Source organism: Lolium rigidum, chromosome 1 (assembly GCF_022539505.1).
Source record: "Lolium rigidum isolate FL_2022 chromosome 1, APGP_CSIRO_Lrig_0.1, whole genome shotgun sequence".
NCBI classification, from domain to species: domain Eukaryota; kingdom Viridiplantae; phylum Streptophyta; class Magnoliopsida; order Poales; family Poaceae; genus Lolium; species Lolium rigidum.
In genome coordinates this window covers 117,859,600-117,884,999 of record NC_061508.1, presented here as the reverse complement: position 1 = coordinate 117,884,999, position 25,400 = coordinate 117,859,600, and the positions used below count along the sequence as shown (strand labels likewise).

Genomic DNA, 25,400 nt, shown 5'->3' with positions numbered 1-25,400 from the left:
ATATAAAACATGATGACAACAACTACTAACATGTGAAACTCGAACATACTAGATGCATTAATCAACATGAGTAGCAGCAGCACAATCAGTAAAGCATCCATCGCTAAACAGATCGAGATATGTAGCACGTACCGATCTGGTGGAGGTGGCGGTGGAGGTGTAGCAGATGATGTCGCAGCAGTAATCAACAACGTTGTTGACGGCAGGGACGACGGGTCGAAGTAGACGGCGTTGAAGACGACGGTAGGCAGCACCGCCCGACTTGGACGGAAGGCGACCCGTGATGAAAGAGCTTGAGCAAGCCGCGCGAGCGCTTCTTAAAACCCACTCCGCCCTCTCCCGCACAGATCGCAAGAACGAGTGGTTCCGGAGACGCCTGCTCTCCCGTTCGCCGATGCACGCTCGGCGCGCGGGATGGAGTAGGCTACGATGGCGGCGTAAGCGGAGAGAGAGTGGAAACCTTAACTCGTGTATTAGATGTGATTCTCGCGGTGAGTCGGGCAGGAGATTATATAGGCTCGTAGAAACCCTAGGCAATGTGGGCCACGCCCACGTCGCACGAACGTTTCGAGTCGGTTACAGATAGCCCACGATCCGGGAGCGACCCGAACCGACTAACTGCGACGCGTCCGTCTAGGACTCTGTTCGTTTTCCTGAGCTGCAAAAAGTAAGGAAAGTCTCGGCTCGAGGCTCAATCCACTCACCACGAGCGCGGCGCGCGCGCCGCGTCGCGTCGCGTCACGTCGTGACGTGTCGAGACGAGCGAGCGAGGAGGAGGAGTGCGCGCGTATAGCACTCCTTTTCTCACTCACTTACTAGTGGTGGAACAACCCACCTTATAAGGTGGTCTAACTTCCTCCCAACTTTCCATGTGGGACTAAACTTCCCACCTCTTGCCACTTCCTAGTGAGCTGCCACCAACTTGGGCTCAAACTCACAAGGCTGCCACTAAGCTGGGCTTTGAGATTTATAGGGAAAATCTGAAATCTGTATGGGCCACCAAATGTGGGCCCAATATTTCAACAATCCCCCACCAGATCTCAAATACCCATTTAGAGATTTACCAATACTCACTCGCTTGTTTATATACCAGGTGTTTCAGCGGAGACTCGTTAAGTTGAACTTCCGCCTAGAACCTTAAGCTACATCCATTCACACTTGAACAATGGACTAAGCCTTGAATTGCAAGTTTTGCATGAACGAGGGTTTCACTCAAAGTCATGACCGAGTACATGGCTGCCGGCAGCCTACCCCGCGGGTGAAGCATATGCGTCATACTTCGTGGTCTCTTCATGAGTTTACTAGAGATCACCCAAAATCTCATAGATTGCGACGTTTAACAATCGGACTCATATAGGTGTGTTATTTCGGGAATGCTCCGTAGGACAGCATCTTTGCTAAAATAGCCAACATAAACACATTAAGGCTTGTTGCCAACCCGCCTTACAAAGCAATTGAGAGTTATGCATCTTCACATAGAGAGGGTTACATAATACTCTCCTCAATTAAACCACTAGTTTGTTCTTCCTGATGTCCTAATTCACGGGATCTCCGATCACAAAGGTTGGGTTACCACTATGGCGTAACATCAACGGGTCTCAAACCCATCTCCCTCGATGCACTTTCTATCACATTACGTGATAGTTCCTTTGTAAAGGGATCTGCCAGGTTTTTGTCTGTTTGAATATATGTAACAGTTATTACTCCGGAGTTTCGCAATTTCCTGACAGACTTCAAACGTCTCTTGACGTGTCTTGATGACTTCGCGTTATCCTTAGAATTGTTCACTTTGACAATTACAGTTTGATTGTCACAATTCAAAAGGATTGCCGGAACGGGTTTTTCAACCACAGGCAAGTCCATCAAGAGCTCACGCAACCATTCTGATTCAACAGTGGTTGTGTCCAAAGCAGTAAGTTCTGCTTCCATAGTTGACCTCGTCAATATGGTTTGCTTGCAAGATCTCCATGACACTGCGCCACCTCCAAAGGTAAATACATACCCGCTAGTGGCGTAGAGATCAGCTACATCAGAGATCCAATTTGAATCACTATATCCTTCAAGCACAGCTGGGTGCCCTGAATAGTGAATCCCATAACTCATTGTACCACATAGGTAGCGCATAGCCCTATCAAGTGCATGCCAATGATCGATACTCGGGTTTGACATGAACATACTCAACTTGCTAACAAGCAAAAGAGATGTCCGGTCTAGTCGCGCTCGCTAAGTACATGAGTGAGCCAACGATCCGAGAATATCTCAATTGATCTACGGCAATCCTCCAGCTCTTGCGCAATGTCACACTCGGGATCATAAGGTGTTGGAGAAGACTTGCTATCAATATAGCCGAACCGGCTCAAGATCTTCTCAACATAATGGGATTGCGTTAGAGTAATCCCACTCTCGTTCTTAATAAGCTTGATGTTCGTGAATCACATCGTCTTCTCCCGTGTCTTTCATATCAAAGCACTTTGACAAGAAAGACTTGACCTCGTGTATTACTTTCATGTTTGTACCAAATATCGAATATCATCCACATACAAACACAGTATAACACCTTCGCCCCCACCATGGCGATAGTAAACGCACTTGTCGGCCTCATTGACAACAAAGCCTACGAAGTTAAAGTTCGTCAAACTTCTCATGCCATTGCTTAGGTGCTTGTTTCGGGCCATATAAAGATTTCAGCAACTTGCACACCTTTCTTTCTTCACCTTTTACTACAAACCCATCAGGCTGATCCATATAGATTTCCTCTTCCAACTCTCCATTAAGAAAAGCTGTCTTTACGTCCATTTGATGAACGATAAGACCATAAGAGGCAGCCATGGACAGTAGTACTCGAATGGTGGTAAGTCTAGCGACAGGTGAATAGGTGTCGAAGTAATCTTCGCCTTCTCTCGTGTGTAGCCTTTAGCTACAAGCCGCGCCTTGTACTTCTCAATAGTACCATCGAGTCTTAGCTTCTTCTTAAACACCCATTTGCGGCCCACGAGGCTTGCATCCATGGGGTCGTTCGATAGCTCCCAAGTTCCATTAGAAAGAATCGAGTCCATCTCATTATGGACAGCTTCTTTCCGACCATCCGCATCCGGAGATGCATATGCCTCTGCAATGGACGTGGGAGTATCATCCACAAGGTACACAATGAAATCATCACCAAAGGATTTTTCAATCCTCCGTCTCTTGCTCCGTTTAGGAGCTTCATTGTCATCCTTCTCGATAACATTCTCATGTGATTGTTCAAAATACTCATTAGATGTACTAGACTTAGGAATTATCTCGAGTAGAAATTCTAGCAATGCTATGCATATCTTTCATAGGAAACATATTCTCAAAAAATGTTGCATCACGAGATTCCATAATAGTATCAACATGCATATCAGGTACCTCGGATTGAACTACTAAAAATCTATATCCTACACTCCGAGAAGCATAACCTAGAAAGATACAATCCACTGTCTTTGGTCCGAGTTTGCGTTTCTTAGTGATTGGAATATTGACTTTCGCCAAACATCCCCATGTGCGCAAATACGAAAGTGATGGTTTTCTTCCAGCCCACTCCTCGTAAGGGGTTTTATCTTTATTCTTGTTAGGAACTCTATTCGGGACATGACATGAAGTCAATAAAGCCTCCCCCACCATGCCTTTGATAAACCAGCAGTGGCTAACATGGAATTCACCAAGTCAGTCAGCGTGCGGTTTTTCCTCTCGGCAACCCCGTTTGATTGGGGCGAATAGGGAGGCGTCCTCTCATGAATAATTTCATGTTCCTCACAGAATTCATCAAAGATTTTAGGAAAATATTCACCACCACGATCCGACCTAAGACGCTTGATCTTTCTCTCTAGTTGATTTTCAACTTCGGCCTTATAAATTTTAAAGTAGTCTAAAGCTTCATCTTTAGTTCGCAACAAATAAACATAGCAAAATCTAGTCGCATCATCAATCAATGTCATGAAATATCTCTTTCCACCTTTTGTCAACACACCATTCATCTCGCATAGATCGGAATGTATGAGTTCTAGAGGTGCCAAGCTTCTCTCCTCGGCCGCCTTGTGAGGCTTTCGAGGTTGCTTTGATTGCACACAACTATGGTACTTAGAACCTTTGGCAATGGTGAAATTCGGAATTAAATTCAAAACGGATAGCTGAGACATTAAACAAAAATTAATGTGACATAAACGAGAATACCAAACACTGGTATCATCACTAACATTGCCACAAATATGGTTCATAGACTTATTACGGAAATCGAAGCGAAAAGCGTGAACAAGCCTCCGCACTCATAGCCTTTACCAATAAATTGTCCAAACTTGGAAACAACTACTTTATTCGACTCTAAAACAACCTTAAACCCATCTCTCGCATAGAAGGGAGCCGCTAACGAGATTCTTGTTCATGGTAGGGACATGCTGCACGTTCCTCACTGCACGATCTTCCCGAAGTGAACTTCAGATCTACCGTGCCAACACCACGAACGAAGCATGTGACCCATTCCCCATCAAGACGGAAGAATCCCGGGCGACTCGGTAAGAAGTGAACATGGAGATGTCAAGTACACACATGAACATTAGCACCTGTATCAATCCACCAACATGGAGATTGAAATACCGAAAGAACGAGTAAAGAGATTACCGTACCCATCAGCATTGCTAGCGGTCACCGTGTTGACTTGCCTCGCCTTTTTCTTGCGGTCCGCCCTCTCCGGACAGTCCTTAGAAAAGTGGCCGGCTCTCTCCACGAGTAAAGCAGCTCGGATCTGCTTTGTTTATCATCTTCTTCTTCTTGAAGGTTGTAGTCTTCATAGGCTTATTGAAGGAGGGCTTGTTGTTCCCTTTGTTCTTGCTCGTAGGGTTTCTTCCGCACCATGTAGGCGCTAGACCGACCCTCTCCTTTCTCGGTATTATCCTTAGCCCGAGCTTTCTCCTCAACATCAAGAGACGCTATCAGATTTTCAACTCGATATCTCCCTGTCTCTTGTGTTTGAGAGTTGTGGCAAAGTTTCTCCATGAAGGGGGCAACTTAGCGATGATGCATCCAGACCACAAACTTGTCGGTAAGGCACACTTAAGGAGTTCAAGCTCTTTTGCAATGCACTCGTATCTCATGAGCTTGTTCGACTACGAGAACGGTTGTTTACCACCCTGATGTCATGGAAGCTCTCCATGATGTACAGTTCACTGCCTGCATCCGTTGCACCGAATTTAGCATTCAGTGCATCCCAGAGCTCTTTACCATCTGTTATGTGCATGTACACATCACACAGACGATCATGAAGAATACTCAGAACGCATCCGACAAAGAGAGTATTATTTTCCTTGAACTTGTTCTGATCTTGGTCAGATATAGTTCCTTCAGGTAAACCATCACTAACTTTGAACACTTTCAGATGAGTAAGCCAGAGCGTGGCCTTAACCTGCCACCTCTTAAAGTGCACACCGAGTAAACTTATCCGGCCTCGAGTGCATCAACAGAAACCAGCCATTGTTAACTCGAGAAATTGCCTACAATTAGGTTTTTGGATTGTTGGATAATTAGGCACAATTTCCATGATTAATTCCAGAATATAAAGCATGATGACAACAACTACTAACATGTGAAACTCGAACATACTAGATGCATTAATCAACATGAGTAGCAACAACACAATCAGTAAAGCATCCATCGCTAAACAGATCGAGATATGTAGCACGTACCGATCTGGTGGAGGTGGCGGTGGAGGTGTAGCAGATGATGTCGCAACAGTAATCAACAACGTTGTTGACGGCAGGGACGACGGGTCGAAGTAGACGGCGTTGAAGACGACGGTAGGCAGCACCGCCCGACTTGGACGGAAGGCGACCCGTGATGAAGAGCTTGAGCAGTCGCGCAGAGCGCTTCCCAAAAACCTAATTCGCCCTCTCCCGTGCAGGATCGCAAGGACGAGTGGTTCCGGAGACCTGCTCTCCCGTTCGCCGATGCACGTCGGCGCGCGGGATGGAGTAGGCTACGATGGCGGTGCAAGCAGAGAGAGGTGGAAACCTTAACTCGTGTATTAGATGTGATTCTGCGGTAGCCGGGCAGGAGATTATATAGGCCCAGGAAACCCTAGACAACGTGGGCCACGCCCACGTCGCACGAACGTTTCGAGTCGGTTACAGATAGCCCACGATCCGGGAGCGACCCGAACCGACTAACTGCGACGCGTCCGTCTAGGACTCTGTTCGTTTTCCTGAGCTGCAAAAAGTAAGGAAAGTCTCGGCTCGAGGCTCAATCCACTCACCACGAGCGCGGCGCGCGCGTCGTGACGTGACGTGACGTGTCGTGTCGAGACGAGCGAGCGAGGAGGAGGAGGAGCGCGCGCGTGTAGCACTCCTTTTCTCACTCACTTACTAGTGGTGGAACAACCCACCTTATAAGGTGGTCTAACTTCCTCCCAACTTTCCATGTGGGACTAAACTTCCCACCTCTTGCCACTTCCTAGTGAGCTGCCACCAACTTGGGCTCAAACTCACAAGGCTGCCACTAAGTGGGCTTTGAGATTTATAGGGAAAATCTGAAATCTATTATGGGCCACCAAATGTGGGCCCAATATTTCAACAGCTTCACCTTTCTTGAAAGGGGTGATGTGGGCTGCTAAAGCTGCCAAAATGGGGTACCAATGGAAAGTGGTGGATGGCAAGAACATTAAATTTTGGGAAGACCATTGGTTTGGATCTTGCAGCCTAGCTATTCAATATTGGGAAGTGTACTTCGTGGTTAATGAACAAAACAAAACCATTGCTGAGCTTTGGGATGGGGAAGCTTTGATAGTAACCTTTTGATACGGGCATGGAGGCCTATGTGGAGCCCAGATTCAGGACTCCACCAGCTTAATTATCTTAGTTTATGCAATGGTCATATATGGACCAATTAGGAATTTTTAATAAATCGAGTCAGTCTTGGTTTGGGCCTGTCCAACCAAGTTAGGGAGGCCCATAGTGGGGCGCCCAGCCCAATAGGGGCTGGCCGGCCACCTCTCTCTCATATAAGGAGATGCGGCGGCTAGGGTTTAGGGACAGACAAGTTTAGACTAAAGATTAGGGTTTTCCCCATTGCGTGTGTTCACGTGTATCATCCCTCCGGGGGTACGGCGCTGCAGTTTATCTATTATATCCGCTGCGAAGGTTCTTGTGTTCATCAAGGATTGTCTAGCTTAAGGTTGGTGGCGTATCGTTCATCGATCCGTTGCTTGCTGGATTCGTTCCCTCTTCTCCAGCCTGCGTTCATCGCGTTGTTGGGAGGATTTACTATCCCGTGTTCTCGCTGTGAAAGATCGGGCAACACCCGAGGAGGATCGCTCCATCGTCCGTTTGGGTCGCACGATGCGCCCAACGCGGCCAGATTTGGGTCGCGGCCATAGAAGTTGCTATTTGACTCTAAATTCACTATAAAAGCATAGAAAATCATTAAAAATATATAAATAAGTTTAAATGCTCAAGATTTATTACATAAGATTATAGTCCATGCATTCAATGACAAAGTATTATTCGAATAAAAATGTAAAATGATACAAATGGCTTAGGCATTATTTTCTTCGGGATTTTCTTCATTGTTGATGTATGCAGCATTGTTACCAACATGCGCCCACATGTGCTCAACCAAATCAGCCTAGAGCTGGTTGTGTACAGCTAGATCCCGAATTTCGTGGTGCACATGGAGGATATCCTGGATTGATGTCGGACCATCTTGACGAGTAACCAACTCTCCCTAGCCATCCCACTCATTATCAAACAGTGAATCACCCCGCTCTACCTCAACAATCATGTTATGCATGATTACACAAGAGGTCATCACCTTCCACAGAGTTTGCACACTCCAGGCTCTAGCAGGGTGTCTGATGATAGCCCAACGAGCTTGGATGATGCCAAATGCCCGCTCGACATCTTTTCGGGCTGCCTTTTGCTCTTTGGCAAACCTTGCCTCCTGCTCTGAGTTGGGACGCTGGATTGTCTTCACGAGTGTAGCCCAAGGTGGATAGATACCATCAGCAAGGTAGTACCCCTTGTTGTAGTGGTGGCCATTGATCTCAAAATCCACATCAGGAGACTAACTGTACACTAGCCTATCAAACACCGGAGAGCGTTGCAGCACATTGATGTCATTGTGTGAGTCGACCATTCCGAAGAATGAGTGTCAAATCCATGTGTCATGTGAAGCAACAGCTTCAAGAATCACGGTGCACCCCTCAGAATGGCCGATGTACGCCCCCTGCCAACCAAAGGGGGAGTTCTTCCACTCCCAGTGCATGCAGTCTATGCTGCCAAGCATCCCAGGAAACCCTTGGAAGCGTTGATTGCCAACAGACGGGATGTGTCCTCTGCATTAGGTTGTCGCAGATATTGTTCTCCGAACACACCGATCACTGCTCTGCAGAACCTGTACATCGCTTCCAAGCAGCTTGACTCGCTCATGCGCGTGCACTCATCTACGAAATCACCGGCAACACCATATGTGAGCATCCTAATAGCTGCAGTGCATTTCTGATACGAAGAGAGGCCTACCTTGACAATTGAATCCACTTTGATGCAGAAGTAGTTGTCGTAGACCTTGACGCCATCCATTATCCGGGTGAACAACGGTCTGGACATCCGAAAACGACGGCAAAACATGGCCAGCATGAACAATGCCTTGCGGTAGAAGTAGTCGTAGAAGAGTTGGTCGTGGCCGCGTTCTCTTTTGCGATCCAAGGCGGCCACGCGCCCCGGCAAGGACCCCCGGTACACGGGGATCTGCGAGACATTGTGCTCGTGGATGATCAGCGCAGCCTCCATGAGGAAGTCATCGTCGGACTCCTCGTATGACGACGTGTCGCTGAAGTGCTTGAAGAAGTAGTCGTCGTTGATGTCCATGATCTATAGATGAAATGGGACAAATTTTAGCTCGCCCATTTTATCGAACACCTTGCAGGCGGAGGCCATCCAATGCGTCCGTAGGGACCTGCAGGAAATGGCGTCCCGACCGACTTGCGGCCTAGAAACACGGTGCACGAGAGCTCACCTTTGGCGGCAACAGCGAAGCTGCTGACGGCGGGAGGTCTCGCGATGGCGAGAGGACAACAGCGTTGGCGACGGTGTCCTCCGACTCCGCTACGAGGCAGCGAAAGCACATCGCCAAAGCGCGGGGCCGCGTCCTATGCTTCCGCACCGCTTGTCGGCGTCTCGACGATGGTGGCCGGTGTCGACAACGCTCCCAAATCGCCGGTCTTGGAGTGGCGGTGGAGCGGTGGGAGATGTGTGCGAGGGGGCTGTGTTTTGGGAGGCAGACAGACGGACCAGGGGAGGACAAGGAAGGACGCGAGCGGCCAGCGATAGGAGTCTGCGGCCACGCAAACGCAGCCCAGATTTGGACCGGCTTTGGGTCGTCCCGGACGCCGCGGTCATCCGTTTTAAGGATAGGTCTGTGCGATGAGCCGGGTTTTTGTCCATTTCGACCCATCCACACGCTCGAGCGCATGATGGATCGCCGCGTTGGAGATGTCCTTAGAGTCCTCCGCACGTACGTAACTACATATTTCAATTGACTTTACATGCGCTGGCAAGAGTGTCAGGGTAAGATGGAAACTGCTTTTTTCTTGGTCAAGTTGCGAAAGTTGGCTATACTGAATGCAGATGCGTAAGCTAGTCTGACAATGTTGTGTGGTGCTCCCTCCAATTCATATTAAGAAAATACTACTCCCTCTGATCCTAAAAAAGAGTCGGGTGTACAATTTTACAAAAACATCCTCAATCTTCTTGTGTTATCAACCCGCACTCCGCAATCTGCTGCTGGCCTTCTGCTTCACGCATGTGCTTCCTGCTGCGCGCATACAGCGGAGCCACGGACACTGATTGCATGCACAAAATTGGTTGATTTTTTTTTTGAAGCAAGAGGCAAAAGCTTTGCCTTTTATATTGATATAGAAGGAGCAAACATGACACGACCTAAGCCCAACCAGAAACCAAAAAAAAGGGTAAAACAAAGCCAGCCCTAAGAGGATAACTCCGCAAGGCGTTTTGCGCCTGCCGCTCTCCATCTAGCGGCCTCTTCCTTAATCCTCTGCATGAGCGCCGAAGGCGTGGAAGCCTTGTTGTTGAAGACCCGAGCATTGCGCTCCTTCCAGATCTCCCAGCCGATAATGATGACCGCGGTCTGAAGGCCTTCCGGGGACGCCGACGGAGAGGCCGCGATGGCATGCCAGTACTGGAGGACAGTGTCCCTGCCGGTGCCCAGGTCGCTTAGCAGAGAGGGGCAGTAGAGCCAGGAAGTGGCCTACTGCCAGACTCTTCTGGAGTAGCGGCATTCGAAGAGGATGTGCCTGGCGGTCTCCGGTTGGCATCTGCAAAGCTGACAAGTCGGCTGGTGAGGCCAACCGCAGATGGCGAGACGATCGGAGAATTGGTTGATTTAGAAGGGGTTAATTAGAAAACCTAATTAGGCTATGATTTCCGACACTTTTTTAGGATCGGAGGGAGTACCATATAAGCATTAGCATGACATGGTTTGCTCTATTACTTTTGATATCTTCTTTAATATTATTTGTGGAATGCTGGAAACATAAATAATAAATAAATGTGTGACTATCTATCAGTCGACTAAGAACTAATTTTATTTTTCGTTAGATGATGTCATCAAATCTCATTTACAACTCATGTTATAATTGATGACTAGCATGAATTGAATCAAATTTAAAAACCCGGATAATTTTTCCTAGTTGCAACTTTACTTGCAACTGAAAAAACTCTGTTGCAACTTCACTTGCAACTGAAAAAACCTAGTTGCAACCCAACTTGCCACTTATATGTCACGATGCAATCAAACAGTATATGATTAATTTGAATCCCCATAAGTAAAGAAGTTGACATTACAAAGTTGTGAGTAAGGAAGAAACTTTCTTGTCGATGCCTATAGGTTTACAGGAGCAGGACGATCCACACGAAACCTACAGCAACTAGGACGAAGACGAACACAGCAAGGCAGGCGGGAAGGCCTCTTGTCCAACACATGAAGGGACCGGAAAACCAAACCAAGATGGCGCTGGGACCCAGCCCACCATGAGGTGGACTGGGGAAAATTGGAACCATACCATTAAAAGATCAGATCTTTAGAAAAATACCATCGAAAGTTTTGGACTTAGAAAAATACCACCCAAAAGCTGTTCGGTTGCTGTTTTCTACCATCACCGTTAACTTGCCGTTTCTTTGCTCAAAATAACGTTTGAAGGTATATAACATCACCATTTCCCAGCCGTTCATCTCCAATTCGAGCAGCTGTATTACATCCCAATTTCCAGCAACATTTCAACACCAAAACTTAGCAGTCGGATATAACAATACATATGAACACAACTTTCAGCACCACATTGGGATATATAAGGTGAGCCCAATAGCAATTTGGAGGCCGGCGGTAAAATTGGTCTCACACACTAGTGGAGAAGAGGCCTTTGGTCCCAAGCAAATATCCCACTGCTGAACCAAACCGGGTCCAATGCCCCCATTGGACCCGGTTCGTTTCTGCCCAGGACGACCCCACCCGTTGGCGCCTGTCCTGTAGCGGCCTTTGGACCCGGTTTGTCATACAAACCGGGACTAAAGGGTTCCCCAGGCTGACACGGCCTGCCGCGCCCTGCGGGTGGACCCTTTTATATCCGGGTCCAAAGGCCCCCCTCTGGCTATATAACCTTGCCCCTGCCCAAGTGTGAGCCACACTTAGCCATTTTTTCACTATCTTCACAAGAGGGGTGTATTGCTTTCCTCTCTTCTTCACATGCACAAGAGGTGTTCGATGAAATGCTTAAGAGGATTTGCCACTTGAGTTTACACAAATCAAGCCACACTTAACTTGCTTTTTTCTTCTTCATCGAGGTTAACGACTTTATCCTTTTCATCTACAATTGATAAAATGCATGTGTATATATACATCGTGATGTTCTGTAATGGTTTTGATCAGCTTAATTATATCATGCAGATGAATCGGCAATGGATGTACATTGACCGACGGTTTGACGAGTTCACTGCGGGCCTGGATAATTTTATGGCCGTGGCGGAGGCAAACAAACATGGTGGCTTCATGTATTGTCCATGTGTGGACTGCAAGAATATCGTAAATTACGCTCACTCGAGTCTCATTCACGGCCACCTTCCGCGATCCGGTTTCATGCCCGAGTTACTATTGTTGGACCAAGCACGGAGAAAGAGGGGTTATGATGGAAGACAATGAAGAAGAGGAAGAGGATGATGACGGTTATCCCAATTTCCCTGAATACGATGATACCGCAGAAGGCAATGAAGACAATGAAGTAGAAGATCAAGAGGCACCGGATGAGCCCGTCGATGATGATCTTGGCCGGGCCATTGCTGATGCAATGAGAGAATGTGAAACTGAAAAGGAAAGGTTGGCCTTCGACAAGATGATAGAAGATCACAACAAATTGTTATACCCAACTTGCGAAGATGGCCATAAAAAGCTAGGCAGAAAACTGGAATTGTTGCAATGGAAGGCAGAGAACGGTGTCACTGACTCAGGATTTGGAAAGTTGCTGACAATAATTAAGAGGAAGCTTCCAAGGGGTAACGAATTGCCCGCGACGACGTACGAAGCGAAGAAGATTGTCTGCCCTCTAGGATTAGATGTGCAAAAGATACATGCATGCATTAATGACCGCATCCTCTACCGCGGTGAGTACGAGAATTTGGATGCATGTCCGGTGTGCACTCGCATTGCGGTATAAGATCAGACGAGATGACCTCGGTGATGTTGAGGGCGAGCGCCCCAAGAAGAGGGTTCCCGCCAAGGTTATGTGGTATGCTCCTATAATACCACGGCTGAAACGCTTGTTCGGGAATAAAGAGCACGCTAGGTTGTTGCGATGGCACAAAGAAGACCGTAAGAAAGACGTGATGTTGAGGCACCCTCGCTGATGGATCCCAATGGAGAAAAATCGATAGAGAGTTCCCAAACTTTGCACGGGATGCAAGGAACTTAAGGTTTGGTCTAAGTACAGATGGCATGAATCCTTTTGGAGAGCGAGCTGCAGCCATAGCACCTGGCTCGTGACTCTTTGTATATATAACCTTCCTCCTTGGTTGTGCATGAAGCGGAAGTTCATTATGATGCCGGTGCTCATACAAGGCCCGAAGCAACCCGGGAACGACATTGATGTGTACCTGAAGCCATTAGTCGAAGAACTTCTACAGCTGTGGTCCCTAGCAGGTGTACGTGTGTGGGACGAGCACAAGCAGGAGGAATTTGACCTAAGAGCGATGCTTTTCGTAACCATCAATGACCGGCCTGCTCTTGGTAACATTTCAGGACAGTCAAACAAGGGATACAATGCATGCACACACCTGTTTACATGAGCTCGAAGGTGATTATTTGGAAAAAGGTCGGAAGGTCGTGTACCAGGGCATCGTCGATTTCTTAGGATTACCCATCCCGTAAGAAAGAAAGGCAAGCATTACGACGGTGAGGCTGATCACCGGAGGAAGCCTCCCCATCGTGATGGTGTTGATATATTTGGTATGGTCAAGGATCTAGATGTAATATTTGGAAAGGGTCCCGGCGGACGGTCCGTTCCGAATGACGCTGTCGGACACGCGCCCATGTGGAAGACGAAATCTATTTTTTGGGAGCTAGAATATTGGAAAGTCTTAGAAGTCCGCTCTTCAATCGATGTGATGCACGTGACGAAGAATCTTTGCGTGAACCTGCTAGGCTTTCGGGCGTGTACGGGAAGACAAAAGATACACCGAAGCACGGGAGGACCAAGCAACGTTGGAAAGACCCCAAAAATCTGCATGAGAGAGTTAAAGGACGTCATTTATCCAGCTACGCTCTTACAAAAGCGAGAGAAGGAAATATTTTTTGAATGTCTTAGCAGTATCAAGGTCCCGTCCGGCTTCTCCTCCAATATAAAGGGAATAATAAATATGGAGAAGAAAACATTCCAGAACCTCGAAGTCTCATGACCGTCACGTGATAATGACACGGTTGCTTCCGATTGCATTGAGGGGGCTTCTACCGGAAAATGTTCGACTTGCCCATTGTGAAGCTATGTGCATTCCTCAATGCAATTTATCGAAGGTAATAAACCCGTGAAATTCTACGCGAGGTTGCGGAATGATGTGGTCCAATGTCTCGTTAGTTTTGAGCTGGTGTTCCCACCATCCTTCTTCAATATTATGACACATCTCCTCGTTCACTCGGTCGATGAGATTTCCATTCTCGGTCCTGTGTTTCTACACAATATGTTCCCCTTCGAGAGGTTCATGGGAGTCTTGAAGAAATATGTTCATAACCGTGCTAGGCCGGAAGGAAGCATCTCCAAGGGCTATGGAACAGAGGAGGTCATTGAATTCGTGTTGACTTTATTCACGACCTTAAGCCGATTGGTGTTCCGAATCGCGGCATGAAGGGAGACTAAGTGGAAAAGGCACGCTAGGAAGGAAATCAATGATATGTAGGGACGGGATTTCTTTGACTCAAGCACACTACACAGTTCTACAAAGTTCCACCATGGTGGCTCCGTATATCGGTGAGCACAAGAACTTTCTACGCTCCCAGAACCCGGGGCAGTCGAACGATTGGATTAGACGTGAACACATGTCGACTTCATCGTGGAGCCATATCATGATCCAGAGACGGCATCGATGATCGAACGGGCGGCTAGAGCTCAGGGAGCATCAGTTGAGTACGAAGATTACTATCCAACGGCTCAAGTGGTAAACACGTATAGATACGGAAAAGATCTCGTCAAACCTGGCGAGCTCGCGCGTCTAGGGACTCGGATGCGAAGGTTGCATGAATGGTACCGAAAGCCTGTCGAAGAAGTGAAAGCTACATCACGGTGTATCTTAGAGATGAGCATTACTTCCGGGGAAGACGAGATAAACCTTGAGTTAGAAGAACTGTTTCAGCTTATTCAATCAAGACGCCCTCGACAAAGTCTGTTATCGTTGCTACTCGCTTCGTAAGTGATTTATTTGTGTAATTAAGTTTGTAGCTCATTCATTTGCACTAACAATTATCCTTATTATATTCTTTGTGTACGCTATACATTTAATTATGCAGAATGAAGAAGCTGGAATACAAAAGAGGCAAGCTCCTACCGCTGGGGTTCATAGACCCAAACACAGTTCATGAAGTTACGGTTCGACGAGTACTCCCAAGGACGGAGAGGACAACATCGTAATGTTTTTAGAGAAGCAAGCGAGACAAAGAGGATATATTCTTTCCCTACAACTTCAAGTGAGTGTTATATATAACATACATTATGCTTGTGCACCTTCCACTTTATTCTCGTAATCATTGAGCTATGCTTGTGCAGTTTCCACTTTATTCTCCTAATCATTGATCTTCACCTTGGAGTCGTAAACGTCATGGACTCGAAACGTAAAGAATATGCGGAATGGGCGGACATGGCTGCCATCCTCCGTAGGTAGTTTCAATCAATTTCGTATTGGCATCTTCATCTCGCTCTAATTCGAAGATATCATCAACTAATCAATTACTCATTTACTCATTATTTTTTGCCTGGCAGGGCTTGGAAACGGTTCATCAATACTGTTCGGGTGAATGGAAACCGGAGCTTACATTTAGAGATTACCCTGTAAGTAGTACTATATATATAGCTATGTCCGTGAAACTTTATATATGATATTTACTTTCAATACGATGCTTGATTATTAGTTTGATCGAACTATTTTTTCGTAAAGTGTATGAGGCAGGGAACAAGGGAATAACTTATGTGGATACTATGTCGCACCTTCATGCGTGACATGTCCTGTCCCAAGGGTGGGGATGCCCAAATACACCACACTCGTGTACGATAACAAATTTTCACAATTAATCTTAATTAGTACCATCTATTGTATTGAGTTCCATTCATATATTGATCTCCTTTTTAAATATAGATGAGACGCCTGCGGGACACTCTCATAACAGCGGATCAAATAAAAGCAATTCAAGAGGAAATCGCGGGATTCTTTATTACCGAGGTCCTTACCCCAGGTGGAGAGCACTATCGGCGGATCGTGACGGGGACGAAATCCGTCGAGGACATGTTGTATTGTAAATATGCATGCATTACGTGTACTGTTGACGATGTCGTGTACTGTTGACGATGTCTATATATATTCATGACGATTTTTTGTGGTTTCTTGAATGATATATGCATTGCTGAAACTCTGCCGTGGCAGAGAAACGCCCTGTTTCTCTGCCGCGGCAGAGAAACGCTGGTACAGCCTAAACCTGTGCCGCGGCAGAGAAATAGCAATTCTCCGCCGCGGCAGAGGAACCTAGGCCCGGTTCGTACCACGAACCGGGACCAAAGGCCTTCCACCGCGAGCTCCCTGGCCGCACCACGTGTCGAGGCCTTTAGGCCCGGTTTATCTTTGAACCGGGACTAAAGGGTACCCCCTTTAGTCCCGCCTAGTTGGTCCCGGTTCGGGAACCGGGTCTAAAGGCCCAAATGGACCGGGCCTATTGCCCCGTTTTCCACTAGTGACACCGGCACGCCAATAAAATCGTCGGCAATCCTGTGCCGGCTCCTTCACGCGGGGTGTCGAACGGGCGCGGCGGCACCTCGCGCCACGTCGGACTTCGTCCATGGGCCCAAAGCGGCGCACGCAGATGCCGCCGGAGGAGCGCCGCCACCTGGAGTGGGCACCGACTAGCCTGGAGTTGCGTCGCGTCTTCCAACAGGAGCGCGATGTCGAGGTCGCCAGGTCCGCTGGCCTTGACGTTGGGCGGTTCAACCGCACTGGCCGCCGGACCTGGTGGTGCGGCCGCGACATCGATGGGACGATCGCGGTGTACGGATACCAGCCGCGGATTCACGGTGTCGACCCACCTCGCTAGCCGCTCTTTTTCCTGCAGGCGCAGCGCATGACGGCTGCGCCTGCGCGCGTACCGACACGGGCGACGTCGAGCGATTCTCGATCCGGTTCGTCCCGGTCCGGCGGCCGGTGCCGTACACGCGGCCTTCCGGCATCGTCGTCATCCACGATGGCCCACGAGGCAGCTCCTCCGCACTGGTGAGGAAGGACGGCGCCAGTGAAGAAGGAGGCGCCAGGCTCACTTCCACGAGGGCGCCTCGACCTTCGCCGCCCCAAAGAAGAAACTGTGCACCCGCTGTCACCGCCGGCGAAGAAGTGGTAGGAAATGGAGCTCGAAGCCCAGACTACCGCGGCCACGATGACCCGGAGGACACGCCAGAGCAGCACGGAGCAACACCTGCTCCGTTTGGAAGGCGGGGATGTGGTCCGCCAAGGACTCCGGCAACTTTGTCGACCTCGTCACCGCTCCTTCTCCACCACCGGCGCCAAAAGAGGAGGAGGACTGGGAGTTCTTCGATGACAATGGTGACAGCCTTCAACTGCCTTCAACCGCTAGTTTATTTTTTGTATTCGCCGTCTGTTGTACAAAGTCGCTAGAAATCGAATAAAATCCACCGTCTTTTGCGTTTTCAAATTTTTCATTTTTATTGGGGTCTCCGTTTGAGGTGTGCCGGTGGAGATGCTCTAACAAAAGCAAATTAGCAGCCCCACAACTAGACATATATAACACATCTTAGACACAAAGTTCAACAAAAGTAACAGCTAATTGTTCGTACTTTGTCCACGGCATGACGGTTCCATCCTCAAAGATCTGGAGTACTCAGCAAAACTAACAGCAGAAGATGCGCATCGCTTAGTGGTCTCCGTTCGTCCTGGGCAGGGTGAGTTGAGTTCGTGTGGGCTGCGTGTGTTGTGTGCTGAGATGGATTTAGTCTTTCTTTCCCGTATGTAACTTGACCGGTTTGTTTCAGTTGACGTGCAGCTAACGGTGGTGGTAGAAAGTAGTAACGGGGCTAGATTTGGATGGTAGTTCTCTAAGTCCAAAACTTTCGGTGGTATTTTTCTAAAGATCAGATCTTTTAATGGTATGAATCTAATTTTCCCGGTGGACTGCGGCTGAGGTAGAGGGGCGGAGGCGGCGTCTCGATGCCGTCTGCCGCCTGGGATTCGCTTCTCGGAGGAACGGCAACGGTAGCGCGACAGACAGGGCACAGGGGCGACAGGAGGAGCCACGGGTCGACGCAGGAGGAGTGGAACGCGTGGCCGCATGGGGGCAGCGCGCGCCACCGCTCGCCGCCGCGCGACGCTTCGAGGCACACGACGCAGGTCGAGGTTCGGTCGTACGGGGACGACTCGAAGCTGGGGAGGCGGCTGATTTGTTCGGACGCGAGGCTGACGTTGCGCGGCCGCGGCCACGGCGGCGGATGGTCGTCGGGCGACAAGGCGAGGTACCGCCTGCCGTGCCGGCGGAGGTCGCGCGTGGCGAGGACGAGAGGCATCATGACGAGGAACGCGCCGAAGGCGAAGAGAACGGCGGCCGTCACGCAGCACTGCACGCCCATGGAGATGACGCGCTCGAAGACGCCGGCGGAGCTCGCGGGCCGGCAGCGACGCTTGGCGCCCTCCTCCCCGTGGCCGTGGGGAGGCTCCAGCATGGCCGTTGAAGAGGAGGCCGAGGGCCCGCCGGCGGCGGCGGGCGGGACCATTCGCGCCACCGCGGGACGGGAGGCCGGGATGGAGGAAAGTATCCGGTGGGGAGGGCTGGTATTTTTGGGAAGCAACTGGAAGTCGGAGAGGGACGTGATATACACGCCGTCGTTGCCCGATCGATATATGCGTGAAGTCGACACCTTCACCTTCGCTATCGCCGTACTGATCCACCACATCAATCTTCGACGACGCAGTCACACATCTCACTGTCTAAACTGCCTCCACATCTCCGGTGTTGTCCACCGGCAATGAACCTCTTACTAAAGTCCCACCCATTGACGGCACCTACTGCTCATTGACGTGCATATTTGTATGGGTATCTGACTTTTCTTTCTATCAGTGATGATGATGAACAGAACCTGACAAGACCTGTAGTTCAGTCGAAGCGTAGGAATGCCTTTGGGATCCTTTTGATTTTTAAAACTGGATGATTCTTTTTGTTGATGTTTCGTTTTCGGTGGATATCAGTTTCCACACGTGCCTGTAAATAAGATTCTTTAGGCCTTGTTTGGTACTAGAGTTTTAGTGGGAATTGGCGGGGATAATCCGCAGCAAACTTTAAATCCCCACTTATCCCCAATGCATGTTTGGTGCTAGAGTATGAGCGAGTTTAATCCCCACTTATCCCCAGTTTTCCCCAAATATTTGGGTAATTTTTTCAATCCCCAATACTCTACCCCTACCTAGTGGATTGGGGATGGAGTTTTGTGGGGATTGAGTGACAACAATAATTCACCCAATACTCTAGAGTATTATCCCCACTAATCCCCACTGCACCACTAGTACCAAACAAGACCTTAGTGTTAGCTTGGGTTGTTGTTCGTTCAAACACTAGCATTAGGATGGCGCTTTTTTCCTTTCTGTTTTTTTATGCTTCCTGTAAAAGCTATCTGCACATGGTTCGCCGGTAATGAAATTGGATCACTCTATTGGATCACTCGGAAAAAAAAAAGTCGAAGCGTAGTAGGATCATGGTTACTATATCGGTGAAGAGAGTAAAATCTAAAATAAACTTTAAGCCATTAACTAATCTCGGGAATCAGCGCCATGCACATATGCACTATTCCCAATTTAAGGTGATATTTTGACGTGGTGACGATCGCAGCAGGAGTGTGGTATTTTTTTTATTTTTTTTGAGCAAAAGCAACTGGAGTGGGTGCATCGGGTTGCCAGGTGTGTCTACTAGGCTCGGGCATATACCAAGCTATACCTCGGGATGGGCCGTTTTTCGGACTTGGCCAGAACTGCACAGTACTAAAAACCTATGCCCGACGCCCGAGCCTGGGTTCAGAAAAGATCAATTGGCAAAACAAAAAACTGGAGAGAAAAAACCAGCAGAATCAAATAAAAAACCAGTTGAAAATGAGAAAGCTGAAGAAAAAACGAAGGAAAACCAATTTCGTCGCTAATGGGCCGGCCCAACTCGATCCCGCTCTGAGCGGAGAATAGGGATTGCGCGAGCCGGGCCTGACGTTGAGGCTGAAAAAATACACCGGGCCTGTCCAAATAGAGGAAAAAAGACCGATGGGCTTTAGGCCCCGGCCTAGGTCTGCTATTAGCCCACCAATGTGTGAACCCCAACCCTGACAACGCCCAAAGTATGGGCTGAAAAACTCGGCCCGAGCCTGGCTCGATGGCATGGGCCGACCTGTCCTGGCTAGGTCGTCCACGACTCTCTTCCTCAACTCCATTCATTCCCGATCCCCGGGCTGCTCAACGCTGTCAAACTCCCACCATTCTTTCTAGTTGTAAAAACAAAATCCACCATTCTGATAAGATTAAAAGTATCATCTATCATGTATTCTCTTATCATCAAAACAAGAATCGTTTATAAATTTCAATATAGTCCAAATGACTGCAAAAATACCTAAAGTCATTAGCTTCTTATCAGCCTTTTTTAAGTTGTTCAGCCAAGGCCCAAACAACTCACAAAAATTACTCTAAAATTAAACGTGCGTTGAAAAAACACACCATATAAGTCTTGCCACAAAACATCCAAAACAAATGATCATTTGTTTCAATTTGGCTACAAGATTGACACCTCACATTTCCAGCAGGGCCCCTTCTAACCAAATTGTCTTTTGTTAAAATGCTTTTCTTCATAAATAACTAATGAAACACTTTGATTTTCTGGGGTATTTTTGTTTTTCACAAAAAAAATGTGTGGGAAACCAATATCATTTCTAACCAACTCCCTATACATTGACTTGACAATAAATACATCGTCTTTAGTCAAAGTCCATATTAAGCTATATTTCACCAAACTGAGCACTATGTCTTTTCAAGTCTTTTTAATGTTATTACACAGTTCCATAGTATCTTCCCAAAGTGTCATGCGAAATCTGACAGAATCACATCCTTTGTGGAAGACATCAGCAACTGAGATCGAAGCATAAATTATTCAGTTGAGGATAAGCCAAATCAAGTGTACTATCAATGATCCACAAATCTTCCCAAAATCATTACTATTTTCATTGCCAACTTTATTTTACTACATAACTCATGAAAACATTTTGGTCATGCTCAAAATGCCCACCTATCAATGAGAATCGACATGCCTATACTTAATCCATGATTAGAATTTATTCGTCACATACTTATTCAGAATAATGGTTTGCCACAAACCCTGTTCCATTCCCAATTTCTAAAGCTATTTAGATAAGAGAGATATATTCATCAACTCTATATTAAGTATATCTTGCCCTCCTTGATCTCTAGGTTGGCAGACAATCTCAATTAACCCAGTGATATTTTATTTTACCTTCTTTTTCGCGGCAAACCATCCTAGATCTATAGAAGTCAACCCTCTTTCTAACCCCAACAGGGATTTTTAAGACATCATAAAAATAGGCATATTAGTTCACTGGACTGCACCAACGTAACCATGCCTCCAATGTTTAGAAAATTTCGTGCCATCCATCGCATCTTCCAACAATTTTATTATCAGCAAAATCCTAATCTTTGTTTCTTAACCTTTTATTATTCACATGCATACCAAGATATCTCATTTGCAAATGTCCAAATTGACAAGTTATTTTCTCTGTATTCCTCACTCTTATCATTGTCCTTTCCAAAAAGATACAATTCACTTTCAAGAAATTAATTTTTAAACATGGCATTTGCTCCAAAGCGCACAAAATGAGTTTTTCTTTTTGCTCTTTCCATGCCGTCAAGAAGGAGAAAATGATGTAATATGCGTACTTCATCATGTTCAACCCATTTTCCAACTCCTCAGTAAATACACCTTTAACGCTTCCATTTATTCTCATAATTATAGTGAAAGCATCGCCTAAGACATCGAAAAGCAAAGGTGACAGGGAATCACCTTGTCCCAATCCTTTGTAAGTTTGTAAAAATATATATGGACCAAGTTTCATAATCCAATCACACCAACATTAGCCAAACCTTTCATTTTCGTCATTTTATATACAAATGACCACTTTATGTTGTTGTAGGCTTTCTCGAAATCTAGTTTAAAAAGCATAACACTTTGTAATCTAAAGTGGATTGAATTTAAAGCCTCGTGCAAAATAAGGACACCTTCTATTATATAGCTAACCTTCACCAAAGCGGTTTTGCAATGGAGAATTGGTCGGGGAACTACTTAGTCTATTCATCAAAAGTTTAGTGAAAATTAGAACTAACATTAAGGAGGCATATGTGCCTAAATTTTTTATTTGTTTTGAATCTTTGGTTTTCAGAATTAAGGTGACAATTTCAATCTTGATACATTAAATGTTCCAACATGGAAATCGCCAAGCATTTCTTTCGGATCCTCTTAATAATTTTCCAGCAATGTTGATAAAATTTAGTCGTGAAACCATCAGGCCCAGGGCCTTATTATGTTCCATTTTGAAATAAAAAATTCAATTCCTCTATTGAGATATGAGAAAGGCTGAATTAATCATCAGCATCTTTCCTACTAATTTGTGTTGCATGACCAGCTTTCAATTTAATTGTAGATTCATCCGGTCTACCAAAGAGATTTTTGTAATAATCAGTAATATTTTTAAAAATCTTCTTGTCACTCAATCACAACTCCATCAGGTATGTGATGGATAATGCTTTATGATTCTATTTTTCCTAGGTATATTTTGTTGATCTAAACTTCTAATTGTATCATGTCAAGCAATGTACTTGGTTACATGTTTGGTTAATTGGAGGAATGATGGTTGGGAGCCACTCTTGGAAAATGTCAGAGCATTTTGCCCTGAAAATGACATCCCAATCCTAAGTATGGACACAATGGTAATTAAATGGGTCAAAACGAGAAAAGGGGAAGATATCATGTCACCATTGATCAGTTTTATCGGGTGGACACCTTCTAAAATGACATATATTCTATATTCTATTACCACTGAGTTTTATGGTCGCTTTAATGAGGTATCTTCAGACTTACTTCAGAACTTCTATTGTCTTAACCCAAGAGACTCATTTGCTAGATTCAATGTGAATAAGCTTGCTCGGCTTATTGAGATTGATCATGAAGACTTCTCTAATCATGAGCGTGATCACATGTCGCTTGATCTATTCATTATTTATACAAGGAGAATTGGAGATTTCAGGGATTGTCTTGATGTTGCAAGCTTCACTAAGAAGATGGTTGAATTTGAAAAGTACATCATGTTTTCTACAGTTTACCGCCTCATTGAGTTGGCATTAATTTTACCGATAGCGACAGCACCAGTTGAAAGTGCTTTCTCAGCTACGAAGCTCATCAAAACCAAGTTACGTAACAAAATGTCTGATGGGTGGCTTAATGACTTAATGGTGTGCTACACCGAGTGAGGGATATTTAGAAGTCCTGATCGTGGTGACATTAAGAAAGATTTTCAAAATAAAGGTAGAGCTTTGGCATTGCCTGAGACTTGTAGACGGCATTAAAGCTTCATTGTCGTCCGTATGTTTGTAGGTTCTCCTTATATAAAAAGTGTATGTTAGTACTATTTTTCATTGTACTAAATGATTATGCTTAGGAGAATATAAAGTGTTAATGTGCCTAGAAAACTTGGATATTTTTTGCATAAGTTCTTTGCTTTAGATTTCGCCGCACTCAATTTTTTTTCGTCCTCGGTCACACTGGTTCATCATGTTATGGAATGCGTCTAGTATGCTCATGAAAAATTGAATCTGTTACACGTCATGTTTCCTATAGTTTACCACCTCATTGAGTTGGCATTACTTTTTGCTGGTAGCGACGACACCAGTTGAAAGGGCTTTCTCAGTTATGAAGATCATCACAACCGAATTACGTAACAAAATGTCTGATGGGTGGTTTAATGACTTAATGGTGTGCTACACCGAGTGAGGGATATTTAAAAGTCCTGATCTTGGTGACATTAAGAAATATTTTCAAAAGAAGGGTAGAGCTTTGCCATTGGCTGAGACTTGTAGACAGCATTAAAGCTTCATTGTCGATATGTTTGTAGGTTCTCCTTATATAAGAAAATGTATGGTAGTAGTATTTTTTATTGTACTAAATGATTATGCTTAGGAGAATATAAAGTGTTAGAGCATCTCCACCGGCGTCCCCCAAATAGGCGCCGGCAGGGGTGCCGGCACCTCCGTTTGGGGGGCACCGGCACAGCATCCTCCATTTGGGGGAGCTGCTCCCACACCGGCGCCCCCAAACAGGCGGCCCTGATAGATAATTTGAATTCGAAATCTCAAACATAACCATAGAAATTCGAATAAGTCTACGAATAAAAAGTTTGTGCCAACACACGGCCACCAAATACGAATAGGTTTTGCAATAAGAAGTTCGGGCCAACACACGTCCATCAGATCGCCGTTTCCGATGCAAAAAAGGGCTTTCCAAGCCGATGATCACATGATCACACGAAGGAGGTCACGGGCGGTGCAACCTCGACGGCTTCCTCATCGGCAGGCGGCTGCAGCTCCGTCGCTGCAACAGGATCCACGGTCGCCGGGGGGGGGGATGAACGTCGAGGGTGCCGGGGCAGACATGAACGGGAACGGTGCCGGGGGAGACATAAACGGGGACGGTGCCGGGGTAGACATGAACGTGGACGGTGCCGGGGGAGACGTCGACGCTGCTCGCGCCGCCATCACCTCTTGGCCGATGCGCTCGCGGTACATCTCGTGCCACGCCCCGCGCCAAGGGGTCCATTGATGTCTACGGGTGCTTCTATTCTTGTAGACAGTGTTGGGCCTCCAAGAGCAGAGGTTTGTAGAACAGCAGCAAGTTTCCCTTAAGTGGATCACCCAAGGTTTATCGAACTCAGGGAGGAAGAGGTCAAAGATATCCCTCTCATGCAACCCCGCAACCACAAAGCAAGAAGTCTCTTGTGTCCCCAACACACCTAATAGGTGCACTAGTTCGGCGAAGAGATAGTGAAATACAAGTGGTATGAATGAATATGAGCAGTAGTACGGCGCCGGAAAAGTGCTTGCTCGGCGTGCGATTGATGGTAGTAATATTGCAGGGAAGTAAACATGCGACAGAACAGTAAACAAGCAGCGATAGCGATATTTAGGAACAAGGCCTAGGGATCATAGTTTCACTAGTGGACACTCTCAACATTGATCACATAACAGAATAAATAGATAGATGCTAGACTCTACACCCTCTTGTTGGATGATGAACACCACTAAGCGTGTAGGATTACACGAACCCTCAATGCCGAAGTTAACAAGCTCCACAATATTCAATGTTCATATTTAAATAACCTTAGAGTGCATGACAGATCAACATAACCAAACCAAGTACTAACATAGCATGCACACTGTCACCTTCACACTACGAAAGGAGGAATAGATCACATCAATACTATCATAGCAATAGTTAACTTCATAATCTACAAGAGATCACAATCATAGCCTACGCCAAGTACT

At 46.6% G+C, this 25,400-nt stretch overlaps 1 protein-coding gene across 1 annotated transcript in view; it reads right to left on the bottom strand.

Annotated features, from left to right (window-relative positions):
* LOC124650643 overlaps positions 1-8,585 on the bottom strand; it is a 14,474-nt gene extending 5,889 nt beyond the window's left edge. The window contains exon 1 of the mRNA XM_047190161.1: positions 8,322-8,585. Within this exon, the coding sequence (XP_047046117.1) occupies positions 8,322-8,585 (264 nt within the window). The remainder of the gene's footprint in view (positions 1-8,321) is intronic.
* Positions 8,586-25,400: the final 16,815 nt, after the last annotated feature.